This window comes from Taeniopygia guttata, chromosome 1, assembly GCF_048771995.1.
Source record: "Taeniopygia guttata chromosome 1, bTaeGut7.mat, whole genome shotgun sequence".
Taxonomy (NCBI): domain Eukaryota; kingdom Metazoa; phylum Chordata; class Aves; order Passeriformes; family Estrildidae; genus Taeniopygia; species Taeniopygia guttata.
Genome location: NC_133024.1, coordinates 7791925 through 7816688, shown reverse-complemented (window position 1 = coordinate 7816688; position 24764 = coordinate 7791925). Strand labels below are relative to the sequence as shown.

Genomic DNA, 24764 nt, shown 5'->3' with positions numbered 1-24764 from the left:
AAAACTTTCTGAAATATGAATGTATTTCTGTCCTTTTATCTCCTCCGTACTCTTCTATTCCCAGTTTGTAATCCTGTTTTATTTTATGGATTTAGTTAATGTTAACGTAATCTGTGTAATTGAAGAGAAAGAAAACACATGGCAAAACTTCCCACATTACTGACTTGACATTATACATTCATTATAATGAATATGATAATGAGGTGGCACATCCAACTATGAAGAAAGTGCAGGATTCTGCAGCCTTGCTGTATCTCATGACACTTGACTTGGTTTCCCTTTAGTTCTTGAACTGCTGGAATTAATTAATGAAAGGGCAATTTGGGGGGTGAAATACTTGATTAAGAATACAAAACAATCATACAAAAGTAAACCAATCCCATAGAACCCAAAAAAACCCCACAGTATTTTATATACAAAACCCCACCAGACATGTATTAACATGTACATTGTTGTTAACCTCTATGGTATAGTTAGGAAATAGGAATGCAGTAAGGGAAAAATCAAAGAATGTTCTTCTTTCAGGTGTTAACTTTGTTAAAATATTAAACACACTCTTATCACTAGCAAATAATATTGCTATTTTTGTGGCAGGCTTGAGTCTAATGTTCTGACCCAGACTGGCCTCACTGTGTCAGACACTACAGGCAAACAGTAAGAAACCTGCCCTACCACACAGATCTTGTAACCTAAATAATAAATACAACTAAATGCTAATGAGAGGTGAAGGAGTGGGCAGATGGTTGTCTTTATTTCACAGAGGGGGAACCAAGTCAGCAATTAGTCCAGTGAGATACCACAGATCAAAGAGGGGCCCTGCAACAGAAAGATAATCCCAAACCAGCCTTCCTCTATCAAAGTCCAGAGCATTCCCCAGCTCAGAATTCTTCCAGCAACAAGAGCTGTGGGAGCAAAAGAGAAAGTATACCTAGGTATTAGTTGGAGAGGTTGACAGAATTGTGAGTCATTAGGCAGAAAAAGGAAATGGGATGCTGGAGGATAGGATTATGGAAAAGCTAAAAGCAAAGCTTTTAATCTGTGAACATTCTCTTCACAGATAGTTGAGGCATGACTGCCAAAATACAATGTTTATTTTAGGTTTATTCCCAGTAGGAGACTTCATAAAAATGTGTGGATCATATTTTTTTTTCTGTTTTATTTCATCAGCTGTTGGAAAGTCTGTGCTGTCTCTTAGTTTCTGGAGATCAAAGTGTAGGTAGTGAAAAATAATATAATCTGCCACTTTGGAATAATTTGCCACAGCAGGCATTCCTGGTGCAAATCAGAGTACAAATCAGATGATGAATCAGTGATCTCAAAAGAGGATTACTTTGGATTAGTTGTCCAGTGAAGCAGGCACTTTGTACAATGCAGCAGACAGCTTGAACATGAGCCAATCCATTGCTTGTTTTTAATTTTTTTTTTTTTTTTTTTTAAGGAACAGTAGTTTACCAATGGATTCTCATACACTAATTAACAGTATTTTGACAGTGTTTGTGTCTAGAAGATAGATTACAGGACAATACCACTAGGCAAACTTAATAGCCAGATTTTCAGGAGAGGGAGGAGGCTTGGTAAGAAGCAGTCCAAGCTGCATTTTGGTTGACAGCAGGTGCATTTTTAAACACTGGTTTGAAGGTTGTCTTGAATGTCCATGTCAGCTTAGAGTTTGATTTGTGAGACAGGGAGGAGACAATTCCATCTGGCCATGGTTCAGTTCTACTGCTTCTCTAGTTTAAGGATGTGATGTTTTAGTGATGCTTGAATTATAGAATCATAGAATGGCCTGGGTTGGAAGGGACCTTAAAGAAAATTTTGTTCCAACCCCCTGCCATGGGCAGGGACACCTTACACTATCCCAGGTTGCTCAGAGCCCCATCCAGCCTGGCCTTGAACACTCCCAGGGATGGGGCAGCCACAGATTCTCTGGGCAACTTGTGCCAGGGCCTCAGCACCCTGATAGTAAATAATTTAATCCTAATCTCATCTAAACCTACTCAGTTTGAAGCTGGTCCCCCTTGTCCTCTCACTCCAGGCCTTTAGTCTCTCTCCATCTTTCCTGTAGGATCCCTTCAGATACTGTAAAGTCACAATTAGGTCACTCCAACCCCTTCTCTGGGGTTGTTCCAGGCTGAACAATCCCAATTCTCCCAGCCTTTCCTCCCAGCAGAGCTGCTCCATCCCTCTGCTCCCCTCGGTGCCTCCTCTGGCCTGGCTCCAGCAGGTCCCTGTCCTTGCTGTGCTGGAGCCCAGAGCTGATGCAGCCCTGCAGGTGGGGTCTGAGCAGAGCGGGGCAGAGGGGCAGAATCCCCTCCCTGCCCTGCTGCCCACGGGGTTTGGATCAGCCCAGCACACGGGGGGTTCTGGGCTCCAATGGCCAGGGCATGTCCAGCCTCTCACCCACCAGCATCCCCAGGTCCTTCTCTCCAGGGCTGCTCTTGTAGAGCTTTAATACCATTTTACTGATAGTACACATTGCTAAATTAATCTGCTTTTCAGTTTCACAAGGCTGGTATAAGTAACAAGGTGATTATATATCACTTATGCATTTACAAACACAATGCAGGTTAATGTTTAACTCCATCATGCTGTAGCTGTGAGTTCTTTATTATACAAAATCAACCATTTTGCCACTTCCCTGTTTACCTGGCTTCTGGTCATTTATTAATAAAGATAAAGCCATTTTTTGCTAAATTCTAAAGCAAACAAAGTTGGCTTGTTGGCTTAAGAAGCACCATCTATTGAGAACCAATCTCTGGGGTGGCTCTAAAGGCATTGGAAGAGAAGTGAAGGACAAGAACTCACTTGGACATCATGCACTAAAAAGAGGGAAATTGTGCATATTCTGTGTGTGAAATGGTATCTGTTTTTGTATGCATGGAAAGCAGTCTTTGATGCAATGCTCAAATTTCCTATAGACAATATAAAACCCCTGTGGAAGAAGGGCAGAAGTAGCCAACTCTTACTGTCATAGCAGCAAAAACCACATTCTAAACCTTGAGGTCCAGGCAGCTTTACTTAAGCTTTTATGAAGGCAAGGCCAGGTCCAGTGGCACTATTTTCTCCTGTATTTAGTGTAACAGCTCCAGACCATAGTCCCAGCTCTGCCCTCACCCCTTGACACACGGGGCAGAAGTGTGAGCTAAGATTTCAGGAGTCACTGGTGAACAGTGACTTTGCACCATTGTTTCTGTGTTCAGATCAAGCCTGAACAAGTGCTGGGAAGCTTGGTGTCTGCTCCAGACAAAGGTCAGCACATTGCTTCTGATTCAGTGCCAGACTGGTTGCTCTGCCAGAGGTGTCCTCCCCTGTATCATCACCTTACTCTTTCCTCTGGGCTCTGTAGCAGGCTAGAAGTAAGCCAGAAGAAGAAGAAAATATTGCAATTGCTCTTGAATCTTCTTTTGAAATGGATGAAAATGTTGTTTCCCTGGAGCCCACTGTCCTAGGTGAGACACCACTTTCAGCAATGAACAAAGTACTATGAAAAGTGACAGGGAGACTTACACCTCTAAACTGCTGGGATGGAATGAGGTCAAGTTTGGCACAGCGCATTACATCAGCTGGAGGAATCCTCCTTTAAAAAACAGCCCTTGCCAGCCATGCCAGATACCTGTTCCAGCCTGCCTGTGTGAAACCACCACTGCAAGCCTCTCTGTCCACCAGGGCTGTGGCAAAGATGTTCAGGTATGTTTCTGCAAGGAGCACTATAAATGTCTTTTATGTATATTTGTAGTACAGCTCTGTGTGCTCTCAGTCATCGACAGCGTGCTGCTCCTGGAGCACACCAGTGATCCTCTGCCATAAAACAAACATCAGGACCTGTCTTTTAAATAAAGAAATACTTCTTCAAACACATGGAAATTCAGGCTTGCAAGAATTGTTAGGACAATGATACAGGACACAAGTTTCTTGGTTGATTTAGGGGTCTTCCCTGCATTGTTACTTAACAGGAATGGCAAACTTTAGAAGGATAACAAGTAAGACTGAATGAGTTTTCCTCGTGTGGCAGACTGGACACCTGTCTATGTGTCTGTGACAGAGACAGAATCATCACCAGATTCTTAGCAAATATATTTGTTTGTCTTCAAATTCTTCCAAAACCTGACAAAGTGCTAAAGGCTTTTTAATCTTGGCATGTGCGACTCTTTCCTATGAAACAAAAAGTTTGCTTATGAAATCTTCCTGTCCCTGCACATCATTCCAAGTTGCCTAGGTACCAGTATAAACCTAACCCTGACCTTAAGCTTAACCAAGTACTTAAGCAAATGTTTCCTTTTTACCTATGAACAGTTCTACTGAAGTCACAGGTCTGAAATTCTGCATGTGATTTTCCCAGTCATGTGTTAGTTCATTATACAGAAAACAAAAATCCAATATACATACACATATGTACATATATATACATACATGTGTATCTACCTGTACAAAAGATAATTATGTATACAGCAGCCTACTATCAATCAGATGAATTTTTGAGCATTACCCAGATGTTTTTGACTCCAGACTCTCCTGACTTCCTTCGATGTGTGTGCCAATGAGAATGAGAAGGCAATTCACTGAAATCCATTGTTCACACAAACCTGTGCTGAATACACACAGATGCCTAATAAGGAGACAGCCATAATATGACTGTCTGTGTGGCATCTGATTTTTTTTCCAGTGTTCAAATGTAAGTGGGCTGTTGTTGACAGACGTGAATATTATATGCATGTAAAGGAACAACACAGTCTGTGCCTTAACTTTTGACTTGGAGACTGAAGGATTCCTTGGTGTCATGCATTTTTGATTTTGTAGAAGTGTTTTTTTTTTCCATTTAGGACACATTCTCCCCCAAAAGATGCCTAATGACATTATGTTAAAGGACAGGAAGTCATATTGCCTTATAATTATATATACCTGCACTAACACTATCCATATTAAACATAAATCCTCTACTGCTGTGAACTGTACTTGGAGAAATCAGAAGCAAATTATACAAGCTATGACTATTCTGCCTCTTTTCATTCCCAGGGCATTAACTTACTTGTTGTGATTGTGCCTTGGAAGAGGCAGGTGAATTTATTGATAGCTGCTCAGCAGTCAGTGCTACGCACAGAAATTGAATTTGAACGTAATCGTACCTACTGCTCCAAGCTCTCTCCTGGGACTAAAAAGGCAGAGAGATTATATTTTGCTGAGGTAAGAAATTGTACCTGTAGGAATATGAATAACAATAAAATCATTAAAACCCAAGGTAGATTTTGTTTTCTGAGCTCCTGGATGTGTTTGGGCTTAACGACGTGTATGAAACACTCATCGATGGAAATTTTCTGACCATGCAGATTTAGATACAGTTCCCAGCTCACCCTCTGTACTGGCTTGTCTTACCCCAGATGTGTTGAGCTCTGTTCAAGCAGAGCTTGCTTGCTCCAGTGCTGTCCCTAATCCTGGTACAGCCTGGGGTGGGTTCATCAGGAAAGGGAGGGACAGCGCCGAGCTGGGCATGCTTGGAATGAGATGGTGCAACGACTGAAATGCACCACCAGAGAGAGCTTTTGTCTCGCTGACTTCATCAGGGACACTGCACATGGCCATACTGCAGCTCTCAGCTCGCAATGGAAGGCTTTGGAAGTGCTGGATTGTCAGGTGGAGAGTAAGAATCAAAATTCACTGCACTGATACCATTTGAACTGGACCCTTGATCCTTTGGAGCAACCAGGACAGGGGAAAGCTGCTGCAAGAGGAATGTCTCATATCTACAAAGCCCTGGCCTGACAATGGCTCCTCTGATTTTGTCTGGTACAACCTAGAGAGTGTGGCATACTCTGGGACTGCCCTTAGAGCTGAGTGGGGCCCTGTGCTGCACGTCCCTCCTTTGCCATGAAATCATAGATTCACAGCATTACAGAATCACATAGGTTGGAAAAGAGCTCCAAGGCCATAAAATTCAAAATTCGACCAATCAAGCTCAGGCATAGTCTTGCTCTGGGAATATCACTTTTGATTTCCACAACTGACACATTACACAATTGCAAAATATTTGTCAAATGTATGCGATCACACATTCATTGAGCTTTGAAACACTCTTTTTGATTGCTCTGGCTATCTTAGGTGGAGAAAAACAGCTCCCATGAAATGGATACAACTTCACACAAAGTTTTGTTTCACTCTTCATTTATCTGTGTGGTAGAGCTTGGAATGTATTTTATCTGGTATTGTTTGGGGCAAAATACCAGCACTGGCTCAGGAACAGAACCAGACAGGTCAAAGCTCTGCAGCTGTTTCTGGGAAGTGTCAGGACATGTTTGCAGCTTTCCTGGCTTCTTTCCTGGGCATCCAGTGTTGCAAGGAGGATACCAGGCAAAACAGATGATAACTGGGATCCAGCATCTCCACCAGCCTTGTGGTTTAAGGGAAGTATCCCTCTCTCTGCTCTCCCCACCTCCAATACCCTTCTCCACTTTTATTGCAGAAGTGTGTTTGCAGTTTTAAAAGTGAACAATGCCATCATCATGTGAGCCTCCTGAGAGCTGTGTGAAAGCAGATGGAAACCTTCACTGAGGCAACCATGTCCTTTGTTCTCACAGGAAGATGATTTTTATCGTTCAGATCCTTCACTTTACTGGGCCACACCACTCCTTCCCACACTAAAACTTCACAGACTGATGGGGAACAGGCGTGCTCAGACCTGTAAAGAAGCAGTTCTCACTGCAGGTGGAATAATTGCAGCAGGCTCTGTTCTCTTCCAGAAACTGTCTAGTCCTAGGAATGCCTGACCTCGGAATTTCTTAGAGTCTTAAATGCTCCTTATTGCATTGTCTGTGCTCCCCATTGCATTGTCTCAGTGTTTCAGTGTATTCATATATATATATACATATATATATATATTTTTTTTTTTTTTTTTTTGTGGCAAGAGATCAAACAGCATATTAAATAGCCACCAAAGCAGCACATACCCTCTAAGTGAGCCAGACACATGACCAAACTCCACACAATCTAATTGTATGTAGACATGAATAGCAAGAAGCCCTGGAGAAAAAGGCCATACCACAGGTCACGTGGATTATTCTGGCATGTTATGTCAAGCCAGTTTAATTATAGATTATCTTTAATGCTGTGTTCCAGTCTTTTATTTTGTGTGTGTGTCACTAAATAAATAACAACACTTACATCCCAACATATTTGTCAAGTCCTAAAAAAGCTAAGCTATTAATGTTGTCTTGGCATTCATATAAGCAAGGTTTCAAACTTCAGTAGTTCTGGCTAGGAATGGGTGATTATGCTCAAGTATCCTGGTACAGAAGCAGGCTCTAGTTTATTTGTGTGCTCAAAAAAAAAACCAAAAAACAACAACATTGTGGCAGTAGATGTATTCCAATGTAGCTTTCAAAAATTTATTTTAACAAAAATGGAACTCTTAAATTTATTCCACTTTAATTTTCACCCCAGAGTGAGGTCTTTATTTGTGATCATTGCACTAGCTGCTTGCTGAGAATCCTGCAGTATTCCAGGCCTTGACATCAACGAGGACAGGCACATTGCTGCTGCCCAGGTATGCATCAGAGCTGATCATATTAAAAATTTATCAGCTCCAAGTGAGATTTTGGAGTTGCTAGAGTTTGAGACTGTGCTTGAAAGGAAAGGTGAAAAGCTGTCATAAACAAGACCCTGCAGGACATTGTGCCCTTTGGTAATATGTGAAACTCTCCTCCTAGCCACCTTCATCGTTCAGAGTTAATGATAATAAAATAAAGCTTTGGGCAGGCTGGACTGATGGGCTGAGGCCGATGGGCTGAGGCTGAACAAGGGCAAGTGCTGAGTCCTGCCCTGGGGTTGTAGCAGTGCCACAGGCTGGGGCAGAGTGGCTGGAAAGCTGCCCTGGGGAAAAGGACCTGGGGGTGCTGATTACAGCAGCTGAACATGAGCCAGCAGTGCCCAGGTGGCCAAAAAAGCCAGTGGCACCTGGCCTGGATCAGCAGTGGTGTGGCAGCAGGACCAGGGCAGTGATTGTCCCTGTGCTGGGCACTGCTGAGGTCACACCTCAATCCTGTGTTCAGTTTTGGGTTCCACACTGCAAGAAGGACATTGAGGGGCTGGAGCGTGTCCAGAGAAGAAAACAGAGCTGGGGAAGGTCTGGAGCACAGGTCTGATGAGGAGCAGCTGAGGGAGCTGGGGGTGTTTGACAGGAGGAAAGGAGGCTCAGGGGGACACTGTCACTCTCTACAGCTGCCTGAAAGGAGGGTGCAGCCAGGTGGGGTCAGGCTCTTCTCCCAGGTAACAAGAACTGGGCAAGAGGAAATGGCCTTAGGCTGCACCAGGGGAAATCTAGATTGTACATTAGGGAAAATTTCTTTCATAAAAGGCATCAGAGCAGACTGGCCAGGGAATTGGTGGTGTCTCCATCTCTGGAGATTTTTAAAAGTTGTATATATGTGACACTGAGGGTCATGGCTTAGTGGTGTGCTTGGCAGTGCTGGGTTAATGGTTGGACTTGATGATCTCAAAGGTCTTTTCTATCTGAAATGATTCTGTGATTCTGATTTTAAAACTTTAAACTGAGCGCCTGGCTGTGTCTGTGGATGCAGTTTGGCTCTTTTGCAGCTGCTCTACGAGTGATTCCTGCACAGGAAGGGTCAGGTGTGATAGTGGAGCAGGGCATTGCCTGGAGCAGGGCACTCCCTCTGCCCGGCACTGATGTTCCCAGGACCAGCCCTGCCATCACCTCTGAGGCACTGTCAACTCAACCATTTCTCAGACCACAGTGTGAATCTGCCCAGGGAACTGATTTGGGTGAAAATAAGCCAGCAAAACACAGGGCACAGGAACCTGTGCCTGCCCACCTGCAAAAGCAGAGGAAGCTGCATAAGGAAAGTGATGTGGAGAAATGTGGGGAGGCACAAAGCCAGCGAGAGCACTCTGACCCTCTGGTTACAATCTGCCTCAGCATGAATGAGGTTATTCCTCTTTCTCTTTCCCAGAAAGCGTGGGTGAGGTGTGAGCTGACTGAATATTTACAACTCATTTCATGCAGCTCTTGTGGAGGGAGAGGGTAGTTACCATTGTCTGCGATAACCATCCGCCTGCACAAACCACAGGGGCAGGAGCCTGACCCCTTCAGCCACCCCTGGACACTGTAGGTGTCTCGTACACCTCCATGCATCCCTCTCCATGGGGAGGCAGCAGGAAGGGGCCGTTCCTCCACGGACACCACTTGTGCCCCATGGAAAGCCCAGGAGGTGCTTGCTGGGCTGAGCTAGGGGCTGTGCCCAGAGTGGTGGGCACAAGGAACCTGTCCCGATTGCCTGGGGCCTCTCCTTGTCCCACAGGAGGATGCTGAGCTCTCAGACAGACCCTGGTGCTCCAGCCCTGCCTTTTACAGGACTTTCTTTCCTGAACCATGCATTTACCTGGCCTGATGTGGTCCATCCCATCCTGTCCCTGCACAGTGTGGCCTGGAGCCCCTTGAGGTGCTCCCTTGGACCCCAGAGCCCCAGCTCCCACCACTCTGTCCTCCTGCAAGGCTGACACTGCCTATCCCCCGAAAATCCAGGGAGGAAAAGCAACTGAGGAGCTGCCTGTGGAAGGTGGAAGGGGCTGCCTGGAGCCCACCTCAGCTGCTGTGCCCGGATGGTGATGTTGGCAGCGCAGGGCTGGCACGAGCACCCTGGGGAGTCACCCAGAGCTGCTGGCCAAGGATGTGGGAGGTCCTGCAGTGCCAGGGGGAATTCTGCCCCTCTGCTCAGCTGAGACCCCACCTGCAGAGCTGCTTCCAGCTCGGATCCCCAGCCTGAGCAACTGGATGAGTCCAGAGGAGGCCATGGAGATGCTCTTGAGGGCTGGAGACCGTGTGCTGTGGAGACAGGCTGGGACACCCAGCACTGTTCAGTCTGGAGACAAGAAGGTTCTGAGAACTGCGAGCCTCTTCCACTGCCTAAGGGGCTCTCCGGATTCTTCGCTTCATTTTTCTGCCAAGGTCAGGATTAAATGCTTGAGACGGTATTTCTTGTTTGGACTCAGATGTTTATTAATTCTTACTTATATTACAGTCTCACAAAGCATGAGTTCTACAGCACTTCACTAACAAATTAAAAATGGAGCTGTATCTCTTACAAGGTGTTTTAAGGATAAACTGTCCAATTAAGAAATGATACCTAAAATATTTTTACTTTTAACCCAATAACCAACCACCCATGACCCACAATGTGGACTTTTTTACCCAATTACACAATATCACCCCAACCCATGAAGAAGAAAGTGGAGAAGAAGGACTAGCCATCACCCTAAAATCTCCATCTTGCCTTATATATATATATATATATATATATAAAATACTATATTCCAAAACCTTAAACTCTAAGTTTCCACCATGTGACATTACACACTTCTATTCAAACTACATACCCATAATCCCAGTTCTATCATTAAATTTTGGAAGCCTTCTCCATGGCCTCAGGTCAAATGCAGTGTTCTCTTGGGAGTCAGTGCGTGTCAGCACAGAAAATCTAAAATTCTCAGTAACCAGAGTTCCAACATCTCCCCCTCCTGTTTGAACCACGAATACTGCTTTGACAGCTTTGTCAAACCTCTGTCAGATACACTGAAGCAGACAAGGTATCTGTGCCTTGTCCCCCAAATATTAGTTTTTGGTTGACTCATGGGCAGGATCACGTTACTTAAGGCAAACAAGGAAGTAATAAGGCATGAGTATGACATCTGACTTAGTTTCATATTTGTCTTTGATTTCGTTTCTGATTCAAGGTGCTAAGTTATTTCTTTTGCATTCAACTCCACAAATTTGAACCTCCTTTAATTCCTTCCAAAAACTGTGGAGACAAGGACTATTTTGTTTCTTGTGATGTGATACAATTTAAATTTCAATGGCGTTATACCTCCTATGAAGTTCTGAATTGTAGCACAATACACACCACACTTCTGCCAACAAGGCCCTATGATACCAACAGGGCTCCAAAAGAACTGGAGAGGGACAATGGCCTGGGAGGACAAGACAAGGGGTAATGGCTTCAAATTGACAGAAGACAGGGTTAGTTGGGTTATTACAAAGAAATTCTTCCATGTGAGGGTGGTAAAACACCAGCACAGGTTGCCCAGTGCAGCTGTGGCTGTCCCATCCTTGGAAGCATTCCAAAGCTAGATTTGATGTGGCTTGGAGCTACCTGGTTTAGTGGAAAGTGTCCTTGCCCATGGTGGGGGGGGCTTTAAGATGTTCCAGTCCAAACTGTGTCTGTGATTCCTGCCTGCTCTTCCCCAGCCTCTGCACTGGATGTCCCTGCAGCCCCCCTGACCTGCAGGCAGCTGGACAGGCATTGTGCTCCCAGCCTTCCTGGCAGGTAATCCCATGGGACACTGTCTTCCTCCTGCCCTCACCCTGGCTGCTTACTGCTCTCAGTCTTTGCCAGTGAGTTCTGGCAAAGTCCTTCATGGCTGGTAGAAGGTAGAAGAAGGAAGAGAAGGAGTCATTCTTGTGTGGAACTGCCTGTGGAAAGTTTACAGAGAGAAGGTATGAGGGTTTTTGTCAGAACTCAAAATGTCCCTCAGACATTTTTGGATGTCCCGGGCCCAGGTCAGAAGCATTTGAGACCCTGGCAGGCAGCTGGAAACAGCTGTGATTTTGGGTTTGAACCATGGAATGATTTACCAACCTTGCAGGAAGAACAAGAAGTCACAAAAGTTTAGATATTATAGTAGAAGTAGTCACAAAGGGAAGAATTTTTGAATGCCGTACAGTGGGGTTTTAAGTCCTGTACAGGGGAGTTTTGGTTTTGTACATGGGGGTCAGAGGTTTTAAGATGAAGGGATTTGGGCCTGCCCTGTCCTCCCTCTTTCTTCTTCCTTACCTCCATGTTCTTGGTGATGTTGGCACTCACAGATTGGTTTAGAGTAGAAAAGCGCCATTTAATATAGGTAATAGGCATTGGGGAAAAACTATAAACATGTAACATGTAATGTACCATATAAAAGACAGCAGCAGCCCTGGGCAGGGAGAGAAGAAGAAGAAGACAGGAGTCAGAGAGGATGTCAGGGTGTGTGTGTGCCTCTGCCTGAGCTGCTGAGCAAACCACAGCAGCTCAAGAAGAAAATCTTTTAGATAGCTTGCAATAAACTACCTTGAGACCCAACAACAGAAGAGTCTTTCTTTGAAAGCACAGGTTGGAGGAGAGACTTTTCCACCACATGGAGCCACCCCTGACCTAGGGGTGAGCTCTGGCACCTGGTGTCCCTGGGTGGGCAGAGGCAAGAAGCCAATCCATCAAGCGACCTCCAACCCCCACCAGAAAAAGGCACATGCACACACTCGCCGAAGACTCCAAAGAGAGAGGGAGCAGAGAGTTCAAGACAAAACATGCTGACCTTCACCAAGACAACTCATCTTGAGAACAGCCTGGAGAGGAGAAAAACCAGAAGCGCGCCTGGGATTTCTCACCTGTGACCTGCTGGACGGTGATCAGCGCCATCTCCGGACTGACCTCCTGCTGACTCAGCTTTTGGTGAGAACGGTCAAAATTAAGGACATGGGGGTGGGATACTGCCAGGACCAGACCTAAATTTTATCAGCCCTACAGGGGATGGTGTCCAAAAGAGCTCAAAGCCCTGTTGTTGTGGGTGTGGTGTAATTACCCGCACACAGAGACACATCTTTTCTTTGAATCAAATTTTTGGCAAGGGATCAATAAGCAGCTATGTTACCGAGCCACAAAAAAAGATAAGATTGCCTTCAACGAGAACAATATTAGAGTCACTTTAGCAACATGGCAAGGGGTCTGTCATTTTACACCAGACAGGGGAAGGATGCAGGCGAGAGTGTAGCGCTGAGGGAAGAGGGGGAGGAGTGGCACAAAACACCCCACGGCACAGGCGAGAGTGAGGGGACCGTGGGGCCAGGGCGGGAGTGTCTACACCCCTGTGATGATGAAGCAGGGATGGGGTGTGACCATGGTGCAAACACCTCTCAGGGTACCACCCCTCCACCATTCCCATGTCAACACATGCAGCCAGCTCGGGCCCACAGCCAATCCCAGCCAGCCTCAGACACTGCAAAGTTAAAATAAAAAGTCAATATCCCAGACTGCAGGATTTGCAAAAGTGACTCAATTGTTAGAAGAAATGCTCAAAGATTTATTAGAGATACAAATAGAGGAGCAAACACCACAGCCTTTTGTAATCCGGACCTCAGCTGGTCGAGGGCAGCGCCACCGTGCCAACCAGTCATGGGACAGAAACATCGCAGCACTTCTTCCCAGTTTCATACAAGAAGGGATCCAGGGGGAAGAAGACCACACCTGCACGACAGTGGGAACCTCCGTGGACCCCAGAACAGCATGGGACTCAGGACACTTCTGCTAAGGCGCAGCAACAGGATGATACTCTATGCATCACTGCTTCGGAGGGTGCCCCTGCTTGGACAATTTCAACATCAAGCTCTGCCGATTTTTCGGGTAATGGAGAGTCAATTTTAATATCAAAAGGTGCTGTCGATTTTCTTTTACGGTACTTGAGCACAGCCTTGGAGTCGCATCCAGAGCTGTTGGTTCACCTTCTGCAAATTTTCCAAATAATGCAGGGCAGTCGTGTGTTCTCCTCCACAGCAGATGCTCCATTTTTATCCAGAACTCAGCCTTCATCTTCGCAGATGCCACACACGCCGTTGGTATTGGTGAGTGCTGCTGCACCAAAGCTGCAGTCACCACAGATGACTCCACTCTACAGGCAAGTACCCACAGAATTTCCAGCTTCACTGAGCACAGAAGTGGACTGGCAGGACATTCGAGCAGAATTGGAAAAGGAGAAAGGTTTATTGCAGGGCTTGGGAAACATAACGATGCCAGTGAACTATGATGCTCAGGGCCAAAACCCGCGGTGGGAACGCCTGGATCGTGGTGCGATCAAAGACCTAGCCAAAGCCATTCGAGACAAGAGGGTTGTCGCCACCATATTTCAAACAAATGTTGAAAAGCATTTTTGGCATGTATGATTTAACACCATATGATCTTAAATATCTCGCAACATCAGTTCTTACATACACCCAAGCTCTCGTGTGGCAGAAGGCGTGGAGGAGATCCCTGGAGGAGCTGAGAGCCAGATACCAAGGCAGACCAAACACAAACCTCACTATGGTGCAGCTTGCTGGTGATCCTCCCAAAGATGACCCAACTCAACAAGCAGTGAGTGTGCTCAGCGACATCAAAGAGGCTGCACAAAGAGCAATTCTTCAGATTGCCCCGGCGGGAGTCCAGGACAACATCTACACCGAGATCAAGCAGGGTCCTTCGGAGCCATTCTCCTCGTTCGTGGATCGTCTTTCCCAGGCAGTGGAACAACAAGTGATGGATGAGGGAGCAAAGCTGCATTTAATCAAAAGCCTCGCTTTTTCCAATGCCAACCCAGAATGCAGGCGAATCATCAGCATGATGCCGCACCAGGCCACCCTGGCAGACACAATCGAGGCGTGCAGCAAGGTGGGGACACGACAACATGTCGCATCCATCATGGAGGAACAGTTGGGAGACCAAACTGAAAAGCCTGTCAAGGAAGCTCTTGCAAATTACACAAAGAGCAACACCAGTGCAGAAAGTTCGTGACTGTGTGATTGCACAGGTGCAAAAAGCAGGACTAGAAATCAGTGCACCAAAAATACAAGAAATTGCACCTTGGAAACACCTGGGATGAAAGATCACAAAGCAAACAATAAGGCCACAGAAACTGGAAATCAACACAAAAGTCACCAATCTGCAGGACTTGCAACAGCTTTTTGGGGAAATATACTGGATGAGACTGATCTTGGGAATCACAAATGATGACATCTCGTCATTGCTCGACCTCTTGAAAGGGGACAACAACATCAAATCTCCCAGAACTCTGATGCCTGAAGCATGGAAAGATCTTGAGAAGATCACAGATATGATTCAACAGAGACAAGCACATTGCTTTGTGAAATCACTGCCTTTTCATTTGGCAGTGCTGGGGGAAACAGCACAATTGTATGGGTTGATTTTTCAGTGGGATTTATCTCAAATGGACCCTCTATTGTTGATAGAGTGGGTTTTTTTAGCTTACAGGCCCTCAAAAACAATCCTCACAGATTTAGAGATGATAGCCTAAATTATTATTAAGGCAAGGACCAGGTTGCTGACAATGTCAGGCAAAGATTTCTCAATCGTTCATTTACCTTTAAAGAAAAAATATTTTGAGTGGGCAATGCAAAAGTCACAAGATTTTCCAATCGCATTGTTAGGGTATCCAGGAGTTTGCACAGTTCATTTTCCAGCTCACAGAATGTTAAATGCAAAAATAAGTTTCAGAGAAAAACCAAAAATAAGTCAGGAACCAGTGGAAGGGGTGACAGCGTTCACTGATGGTTCAGGGAAAACCCACAAATCAATGATCACATGGCAAAACCCAAAAATGGGGAAATGGGAATCAGATATAAAAATAGTACAGGGTTCACCACAAATTGTGGAATTGGCAGCAGTGGTCAGGGTTTTTCAGTTGTTTCAGGAACCCCTTAATCTGATCACAGATTCAGCATATGTTGCAAATGTGGTCAAACAATTAGAAGGGTCACTTTTAAAGCACATAGACAATGAAATTTTATATTCATACCTATCGTGCATGAGAACAATCCTAGGAAACAGAGAACACAAATATTTTGTTACACACATCAGAGCGCATTCCTCACTTCCAGGGTTTTTAGCAGAAGGGAATGCTCATGCAGACAAGCTCACAATGCCCATCTCACAGACACTGCCAGACATTTTCGAGCAAGCAAAATTGAGCCATGCATTTTTCCACCAAAATGCACAAGCATTGATAGAATCCTTTTGCCTTTCTAAAAGCCAAGCAAAGGAAATCATCAGCTCTTGCCCAGAGTGCCAGCTTGTGCAGCCACCTGCATCCACAGGAGCAGTCAATCCGAGAGGATTGCAAAGTCTCCAGCTGTGGCAAACTGATGTCACAAAATATCCATCTTTTTGGAGGCTCAAAAACATTAATGTTTCAGCCAACACATTTCCAGGGGCAATTTTTACATTATTACATACAGGGGAGACCACAGAACATGCCTGCAGACATTTTTTACAAGCATTTGTATCATTAGGGGTGCCACAAGAAATAAAAACAGATAATGGTCAAACTAACACAGGCAAGGTGCTTGACAAATTTCTGAAAAAATGGGGAGTCAAACACATTTTTGGTATTCCTCATTCTCCCTCAGGTCAAGCAATCATTGAAAGAACACATCACACCCTGAAATCCCTTTTGGATAAACAGAAGAGGGGGGAGGCAGGTGCAACACCTTATATGCGGTTGAACAAAGCTCTGTATATGTTGAATTTTTTAAATGGTTCTTTCTCAGAGCCCACTCCACCAATTGTCAGACATTTTACAAACAGCACACAAGCAAAACTAAGGGAGAGTCCTTTAGTTTTGGTCAGAAACCCAGAGTTGGGACAAATCGAAGGCAAACAGCGATGCTGAAGACGCCTCATCAGACAACAACTGGCAACTCAGAGACTTGGGGTTTTTTCTAGGGAATTAAGTGTCATTCAAGTGTTGCTACATTGCGGGGTTTCTCACAGAGGGTGGGGACATGGACATGGGGTTCAGACAGATAGTGTTCATGTGCTTCATTCTCTTGCCTATTGCCTTGGTCAATAGGACAGACTTTCCCATGAGACAACCAAGGGAAAATGTGTGGGAGACTCTGGCAAAAGCAGCGGGTCTGGACAGCATTTGCCTGACCCATTCAAAACTGGGGAAACCATTCTCAACATGCTTGGTAGGTGTGCCAGTGGAGGGATGGCCAATCCCAAAAGGCATCCCTCCAAAGGTTCTGAAGTCTTTTTCAGATCCTGTGGAAGGATGGCATGTTTGTACACAGTATCTTCCTGTGGCTCACTTTGAACCTCCAGAATTGGACATCTTTGGGTCAACAAAAATGAAATTCTGTATTAAATTTAACCCATTGGGAGTGGCAGAAACAGATAACCACATAATAGATGTCACTCCAAACCAACTCTTTTATAGAAATGCACCATCCTGGTGTAATTACATAAAAATTATGAGCAAACCATCCCTCCAAAATCCAGCCATTTTACCAAAGGGAGTGTTTTTAATCTGCGGGGACAGAATTTGGCCTGCTATCCCTGCAAAAATAAAGGGTGGCCCATGCAGCATTGGGGAACTCTCATTGATAACACCTGATTTGGAAATTTTAAGGGAGCAGACACGCAGGGAAAAAAGATCCATTGAGCAATACAGTCCAAATTGTGATGATGAAGTTTATACCTGGGACAAGGCTCAGAGAATTGCAGTGGCAATTTTCTCACCCCAAGCAGCATCAGGGGTGGCACTGACACAATTGGAGCACATGGCATGTTGGTTGAGCAAACACAGTCGTGCCATTTCCTCTGCAGCGAGTGAATGACATGTTAATAAATATCAACAGTGCAAGACAAGCAACACTTCAAAACAGGGTGGCAATGTCACCCTGATTCTTAAGATTTTCTAAAGCCTTCTGAGTTTACATTCTGTTAGAAAACTTTCCCACACAATTTCTATAAACAACATATTGTTTTGCATTCCTTCATGGGGGTAGAGAAACTTAATGTACTGGTAGTTTGTCCAATGTCTTTGGAGAGGTGGCCCATTCACTCTCCAATCCACTGTCATCTTTGGAAAAGTATAAAAGTTAGAATAAAAAAATAAACTTTCTCTTTTACCTTGCAAAATAGCAGGTAGCTCGTGTTGTGCTTTCACGTGTCCTATAGCGACATGGCAATTGATTATTTGCTGCGATCACATGGGCACGGGTGTGAAGAATTTAAGGGCATGTGCTGCATGTACTTGTCTGATCACTCAAAATCTATCCATGAAAAAATACAAAGCAGCATCAGCAAATTGAAAGAAGTTACAGGATCCTGGTGGGATGATTTCATTAACTTTTTTAATCTCTTACCATTGTGGAGGGAGCTTTTGAAAGTAGCATTTTATATTTTTATAGGGCTTCTAGTTCTTCTGCTTGTTCTGCCATGCATTTTTCTGTGCATTCGACAGGCCATGAACAAAGTGGCAAAACAGGTGTTTCTGGTTCAAACAGGAGGGGGAGATGTTGGAACTCAAAATGTTCCTCAGACATTTTTGGAGGTTCCAGACCCTGGTCAGTAGCATTTGAGACCCTGGCAGGCATCTGGAAACAGCTGTGATTTTGAGTTTGAGCCATTGAATGATTTACCAACCTTGCAGGAAGAACAAGAAGTCACAAAAGTTTAGGTATTATAGTAGAAGTAGTTACAAAGTAGAGGGAAGAATTTCTTAGTATTGTACAAGGGGGTTTTAGCACCTGTACAGGGGGATTTTTACTTTGTACATGGGGGTCAGAGGTTTTAAGATGGAGGAATGTAGGCTGGTCCTGTTCTTCCTTTCTTCTTCCTTGTCTCCACGTTCTTGATGCTGTTGGCACTCACAGATTGGTTTAGAGTAGAAAAGCACCATTTAATATAGGTAGTAGGTATTGGGGAAAAACTGTAAACATGTAACACGTAATGTACCATATAAAAGAGCAGCAGGCAGGGGCTGGGGGAGAGAAGACACCAGACAGAGAGGATGTCAGGGTGTGTGTGTGCCTCTGCCTGAGCTGTGAGCAAACCACAGCAGCCAGAGAAGAAAATCTTTTAGATAACTTGCAATAAACTACCTTGAGACTGAACAACAAGAGACTGCTGAACCTTTCTTTGGAAGCACGGGTTGGAGGAGAGACTTTTCCACCACACAGAACCCCCGAACCAGGCCTGGTTCCAACAGTGCCCAGGCAGAAAGGGACCTGGGGGTACTGGTTGACAGCCGGCTGAACATGAGCCAGCAGTCTGCCCTGGTGGCCAAGAAGGTCAGTGGCATCCTGGCCTGTATCAGGAATGGTGTGGCCAGCAGGAGCAGGGAGCTCATCCTTCCCCTGTACTCAGCACTGGTGAGGATGCACTTGAGTGCTGTGTCCAGTTCTGGGCCCCTCAGCTTGGGAAGGATGTTGAGATGCTTGAGCGTGTCCAGAGGAGGCAACAAGGCTGGTGAGGGGCTTGGAACACAAGTCCTGTGAGGAACAACTGAGGGAGCTGGGGGTGTTTAGCCTGGAGAAAAGGAGACTCGGAGGTAACCTTATCACTCTCTATAACTCCCTGAAGAGTGGTTGTAGTCAGGTGGGGGTTGATCTCTTTCATCAGGCAGCAACTGACAGAACAAGAAGTCACAGTCTCAGGCTGTGTCAAGGAAAATATAGGTTGGATATCAGGAAAAAGTTTTTCAAGCAAAGGGTGATAAAGTACTGGAATGGTCTGCCTGGGGAGGTGGTGGAGTCACCATCCCTGGATATGTTTAAAGAAAGACTGGATGTGGCATTTGGTGCCATGGTTTAGTTGAGGTGTCAGGGAATAGGTTGGACTTGATGATCTTGAAGGTCTCTTCCAATCTTGTGATTCTGTGTTTTCCTGTTTTTCTCAAAAATTGTTTATAAGAAAGGTGTTTTTGTTAATTAGCCAATCAGGTGAAATGTATTAATTGACCAATCTGGTCTCTCTGTATGGAACAGTGTATAAAAGAGAGATTTTCAAAGTAAAGCAAGATGCTGTGCAAACCAGCCTTCTGATGAGTCTGTGTCATTTCTTACTCCATAGCGACAGAGGGGGAAGCTGCAGACAGCAGACCAGACTCCCTCAGAGGTCAGGGGCACTGAGCAGGGGCAGTCGCTTTCCCCAGCACCAGCAGAGGGTCTTACCCTGCAGGAAACCATGGATGAAGGAGATCCTCTCTGGCAGCAGCTGTGACAGCACAGACTCCCCCTCCTTGCTCCTGTGGCTGGAAGAGTGCAGGGTTTGCATTAACTCCTTCTGGAGGGATTAGAACAACACTGAGTTTTGTGCAGCACTGAGCCAGGGGTTGGCTCTGGGGCACCGCTCTGCCTTCTGCCCCCACACCAGGGCCAGCAGAGCCAGGACCAACAGGAATATCCTGGCATCTCCCTGCTGGGAGAGCAGCTGGAGCTGGGCAGCCAACACCCCCCTGCACTGCTTCCTATTCTGCCTGCCAGCCCATCCAGCTAGCACAGGGAGCTTGTGGTGGCCCCTCTGGCCGGGAAGTACCACAGGGGCAGCCCATGCGTGGAGCCTGGGGCTTTTCTTGCTGGATTTTGGGGAGGCCAAAGCTTCCTCTTGCTCTTATTTATGACTACATTCCTTCTGAGCAGCCACCAGTTCATGGAATATCCTGAGCTGGAAAGGACCCACAAGGGTCATTGAACCCAAGTGCAGCTCAGAAATGGCATGGCCAAAACCCACATCACTCATGCTTGACCAGCACTGCTTCAGTACTGCCACTTACTCCCAAAGTGCCAAAACCAGGATCCTGGCCTGGGACAGGGGCTGCCATGAGGATTTGCTCCTCCTCACAGATTTCCCCTCATGCCACCAGGAGCTCCTCAGATCAGCCAGCTGCTGTGGCAGCTGCCCTGCTGCCACCCCACTGTATCAGCAATGGCCAGGCCTCTTTAGAGAGCACACGCCACCAAGATCCCACTAATCCGAGCTGGAGCACAGACCCAGGAGATTAACCAGGTCTGACTAAATATATCTGCGGTGCAGCTCCTTCCTCCCCACCCACTGCAGGCAGATCCCTGCTCCAGGCAGGCTCTCCTTGCCCTGCACAGGAGGTAATTATAGTTGACAGGCTCTCAGTGAGCCTCCCTCCCTCCAGAAGGGTTTGAGAGCAATGCATGGCAGCCTCACACGCTCTCAATTTGTTTTGCCAGCTCCTTAACCACCAGGCTTTGTCCCACCTCTGATGCCCATAATGGCCTGTAAATGTTAGTTGCCCCTTGATCCCAGGGAACAAACACAATTCCTGAAGGAGGGATTCCTCCCACCCCTGCCCAGCCACCTCAGGTCCCAGGACAGAGCACACAGGCTCCATCCTGACCACACTCTACTCAGCAGCAGCCTGACAAGGCAACAGAAGCACTGCACGAGGCAGAAACTGCCATTCTTTACACTGCTTTCCAGATACAAGGTTTCCTCAGGATCCCAAGGATGCCACTCAGGAAAACTTGCTGGGCTATTCCCTCACCAGAGGGACATCAACAGAAATGAATAATCACCTGTGTAGCTGCAGGAACCCCTGTGCCACTGGCAGCAGCACCCAGGAGCTGCCCAGATGTGACAAGCCTCAAATGACAGGAACTCTGACCAAAGCATTCCCTGGGCAGCTCTGAGGGACCCAACAGCTCTGCAGGCAGGGCAATGGCACAGAGGAGATGGAGATCCCAGCATCTCATATGCCAGAGGAGGAGTAAACACCCCAAGACCCCCACTCCCACCCTGCCCAAGACAGGAGCCCCTTAGCTCCTGGAGGCTGAGGCCATGGCTCCAGGGACAGTACAGACCCAGCTGTGTGCTTTGAAATGTGTACACAGCTCCCCATACTCACATTTTGTGGATAATTCTGAGGAAGACGCTACAGTCCTGGAGCTGGGACAGATCATTGAGGGGATCAGGACAAACCTTTGTGCTGTTCACCTAGAAATGGGGTGGGACAGTCAGAAGGCAGAAACCAAGACAATGCTGCACTCTGCCACTCGCCATCTCCAGTCATGGCAGGGGACAGCAAGAACTGGGTGGGAAAGTAAATCTACCCCTTCAAACCACCCCTTCCCAAGGAACAGATGAACATGATCCCCACAGTTCCATATCTGGGAGTCTGGCACAAGTCCCATTTATCACACTGCTGGAGCCCTTCTTCTCTGGAAAGGCTGAGAGGCCTGAGGGTGCTCAGCCTGAAGAAAAGAAGGCTCCAGGGAGACCTTAGAGCCCCTGTCAGTGCCTAAAGGGGCTCCAAAAGGGCTGAAGAGGAACTTTGGAAAAGGCCTGGAGTGACAGGACAAGAGGGAATGGCTTCTCTCTGACAGAGGGCAGGGTTAGATGAGAAGAAATTCTGCCCTGTGAGGGTTGTCCACAGAAGCCGTGGCTGCCCTATCCCTGGAAGTGTTCAAGGCTCGGTTGGATGTTGTTTGGAGCAAGCTGGTCTAGTGGGAGGTCTCCCTGCCCATGGCAGGGCATTCTAGTTAAATGAGCTTAAAAGCCCCTTCTAACCCAAACTACTCTATGAGTTTTCACTTGGACACAGCAAAGCTTTGTGGACAGATCCAACAACCCCTTTACAGTACAGCTGCTGCCTGCTTCAGGCTCAGCTCCATCTCCCAGGCAGTTTCCATGACCAGACCAAGCCATTCCAGCATTTGTGGTCACTCAAGGGTGAGCAAGGCTTCTCCTGCAAACACCCAGCTGCCCACAAACCGTAGGAATTTGGCTACCCTAGGACCTACCCCAGCCACACTCCTCCTGTGACAAGCCCCAGCATCATGCCCCAAAGCTGCCAGTACCATGTCCCATGTATTCAGCAAGCTCTGGCACAGGAGGGGGAACTTACCCAGTCAAGGAGAGCAGCAACTCTTACACTGTGAAGAGACATCATGGCCAGCCTATCAGGTCCCTGCCCAGACCTAAAACCAAAAAAAAACAAAAAACAAACAAACAAAAAAAAAGAAACAAAAAAAACCAAAACAAAACAAAAACAACAACAACAACAAAAAAACCAAACCAAACAACACAACAACAACAAAAAAAAGAAACACACACAAAAATAAAAAGGAAAGATATAGTAACCATGTTACTAAACGACTCGTGCCCAGCACCAGGCATTTGTACCCACCAAGGGAGGATGTGTCCCTGCATCTGGGACATCCCAGCTGTTAGGGAGCAGCCAGCACTCTCCTGCTTCCCCACAGGCACAGAGTGGGAAGCAATGCTGAGCAGCAGCCAGGTCTACTCCCACAGATTAGGATCCTGACAAGGGGTCAGTGGAAAACTGCTGCTCGGGCTCCTCATTCTCCTGCTGTGCCTTCTTCCCTCCCTCTCACCTCCAAATGTCACTAACATTTCTTGCCCAGCAAGGCAGTGGCCAAGCCATTGAAGTGCTGCCAGCTCCCCTTCCCACAGCTGCTAGTGAAAAAACCTCCTGCTGAGGTACAAGGAGCTCTCTGGGCATCACTGCGTTAGGTGGGAGCAGGGATGAGCTGCCCTGACAGGATCTGGGATCACTGCCAGGTCCCCTCACAGCAACCTTTGCCTCCACGCTGGCTGTCCCCAGTGCCACCCTGGTAGTCTTCCAGGGGAGGAACTGCTGGCAGCCAAAAAGTCACCTAGATGAGGAGGGAGCTCCTCACCCTGTATTGCACCTGGACATCCGCACCACGACTACGGAGCTGCCACTGCTGCTAGCCCAGCTGGGAAGCTTGGGATCCTCAGCAGGACAAATTGAAATCCTTCCAATTTGCCTGAAACCCTTGTCCCACGGCTGGGTCACTCAGCAACTACTGTCACTCCACCTGGTGGCACAGCTTAAAAATCCACCCAAAGGGACAAGGCACTACTCGAGCAGCACTGGGTGCAAACCCTCGGAGAAAACCGTGTCCCACCAGCGTCTCGCTGGGTTTTACCAGAACCAGCCTGCAAACATTTCGTGTTTCCCGACACGCACACACCCGCGGGCACGGATCCGACGGGAACCGGACCCTACGGGCCACCAGCTAGACCAGGGAGGAGTCGGGCGAGGAAGGGATGCTGCTGTTCCGGAGACCCTCGGAAATCATCTCCGCAGTGCCTGGGGAGGCTCAGGGCCGCGGGATGGGGCTGCCCCGAGCACAGGGAGAAGGTTCTTTCCAACCTGCGCTGGGGGATGCAAAGGAACCCGCGAGGAACGCGGCGGCCGAATGCCGCTGGCGAAGGCTCCGGCTTTGCCAAGCCCCGGGAAAGGAAGAACCAGTCCTTAGGGAAGGGGACCCGCCGAGGGAACCACCGGGACCCGCCGACGGAACCACCGGGACCCGCCGAGGGAATCACCGGGACCCGCCGAGGGAACCACCGGGACCCGCTGAGGGAACCACCGGGACCCGCTGAGGGAACCACCGGGACCCGCTGAGGGAACCACCGGGACCCGCCTCGTGTCAGCTTTACCCTTACCGTAAGGCTGAGGAATTCGTGCCTGTCTTCATCTCCTGCATCGTGGCCGAAGCCGCGGTCCCGGAGCCGATAGCCACAGTCCCGGAGCCGGGCCGCTAAACCGGAGCCGCCGTCCCGAGGCCGAAGCCGCGGTCCCGGAGCCGCCGTCCCGAGGCCGAACTCGCAGTCCCGGGGCCGGAGCCGCTGTCCCGGGGCCGGAGCCGCAGTCCCGGAGCCGATAGCCTTAATCCCGGAGCCGGGCCGCTATCCCGGGGCCGATAGCCGCGGTCCCGGAGCCGCCGTCCCGGAGCCGAAGCCGCCGTCCCGAGGCCGGAGCCGAAGTCCCGGTCTCGGAGCCGCTGTCCCGAGGCCGGAGCCGCGGTCCCGATGCCGCGGTCCCGTAGCCGGAGCCGCTGTCCCGGTCCCGGAGCCGCAGTCCCGGAGCCGCGGTCCTGGAGCCGCAGTCCCGGTCTCGGAGCCGCGGTCCTGGAGCCGGGCCGCTATCCCGAGGCCGGAGCCGCTGTCCCGGAGCCGCGGTCCCGGTATTATTGGAAGGCCTCCGGGTCGCCCCCCCGCTGCCCGCTGGGCGCGCCGGGCCGGGCCGGGGCGGGGCGGGCCGGGGCGGGGCGGGGCCCGGCGCACTCGGCGGACGGCGGACGGCGCGCTCCGCCCGCCTCCGGGACAGCCCGAGCACCCCTCTCCCAGAACATCAGCCCAAACACAGATAAC

At 47.8% G+C, this 24764-nt stretch overlaps 1 protein-coding gene across 5 annotated transcripts; it reads right to left on the bottom strand.

Annotated features, from left to right (window-relative positions):
• Positions 1–761: 761 nt before the first annotated feature.
• Positions 762–24160, bottom strand: LOC115492635 (nuclear mitotic apparatus protein 1). 5 transcript variants are annotated; one of them, XM_041711503.2, is made up of 6 exons: positions 24057–24160; positions 22465–22537; positions 21466–21554; positions 19763–19842; positions 17325–17405; positions 14529–14658 (listed from the first exon to the last, which is right to left on the bottom strand). In XM_041711503.2, exons 1-6 carry the CDS (start codon positions 24095–24097, stop codon positions 14618–14620), a joined length of 405 nt encoding a protein of 134 aa, XP_041567437.2. In that variant the 5' UTR covers positions 24098–24160; the 3' UTR covers positions 14529–14617. The 5 variants fall into 5 exon arrangements, 4 of the variants coding, with proteins under 4 accessions (XP_072779213.1, XP_072779223.1, XP_041567437.2 ...); XM_072923117.1 differs by having other exon boundaries at positions 19763–19836; XM_072923112.1 differs by lacking the exons at positions 14529–14658; positions 17325–17405 and adding an exon at positions 762–902.
• Positions 24161–24764: the final 604 nt, after the last annotated feature.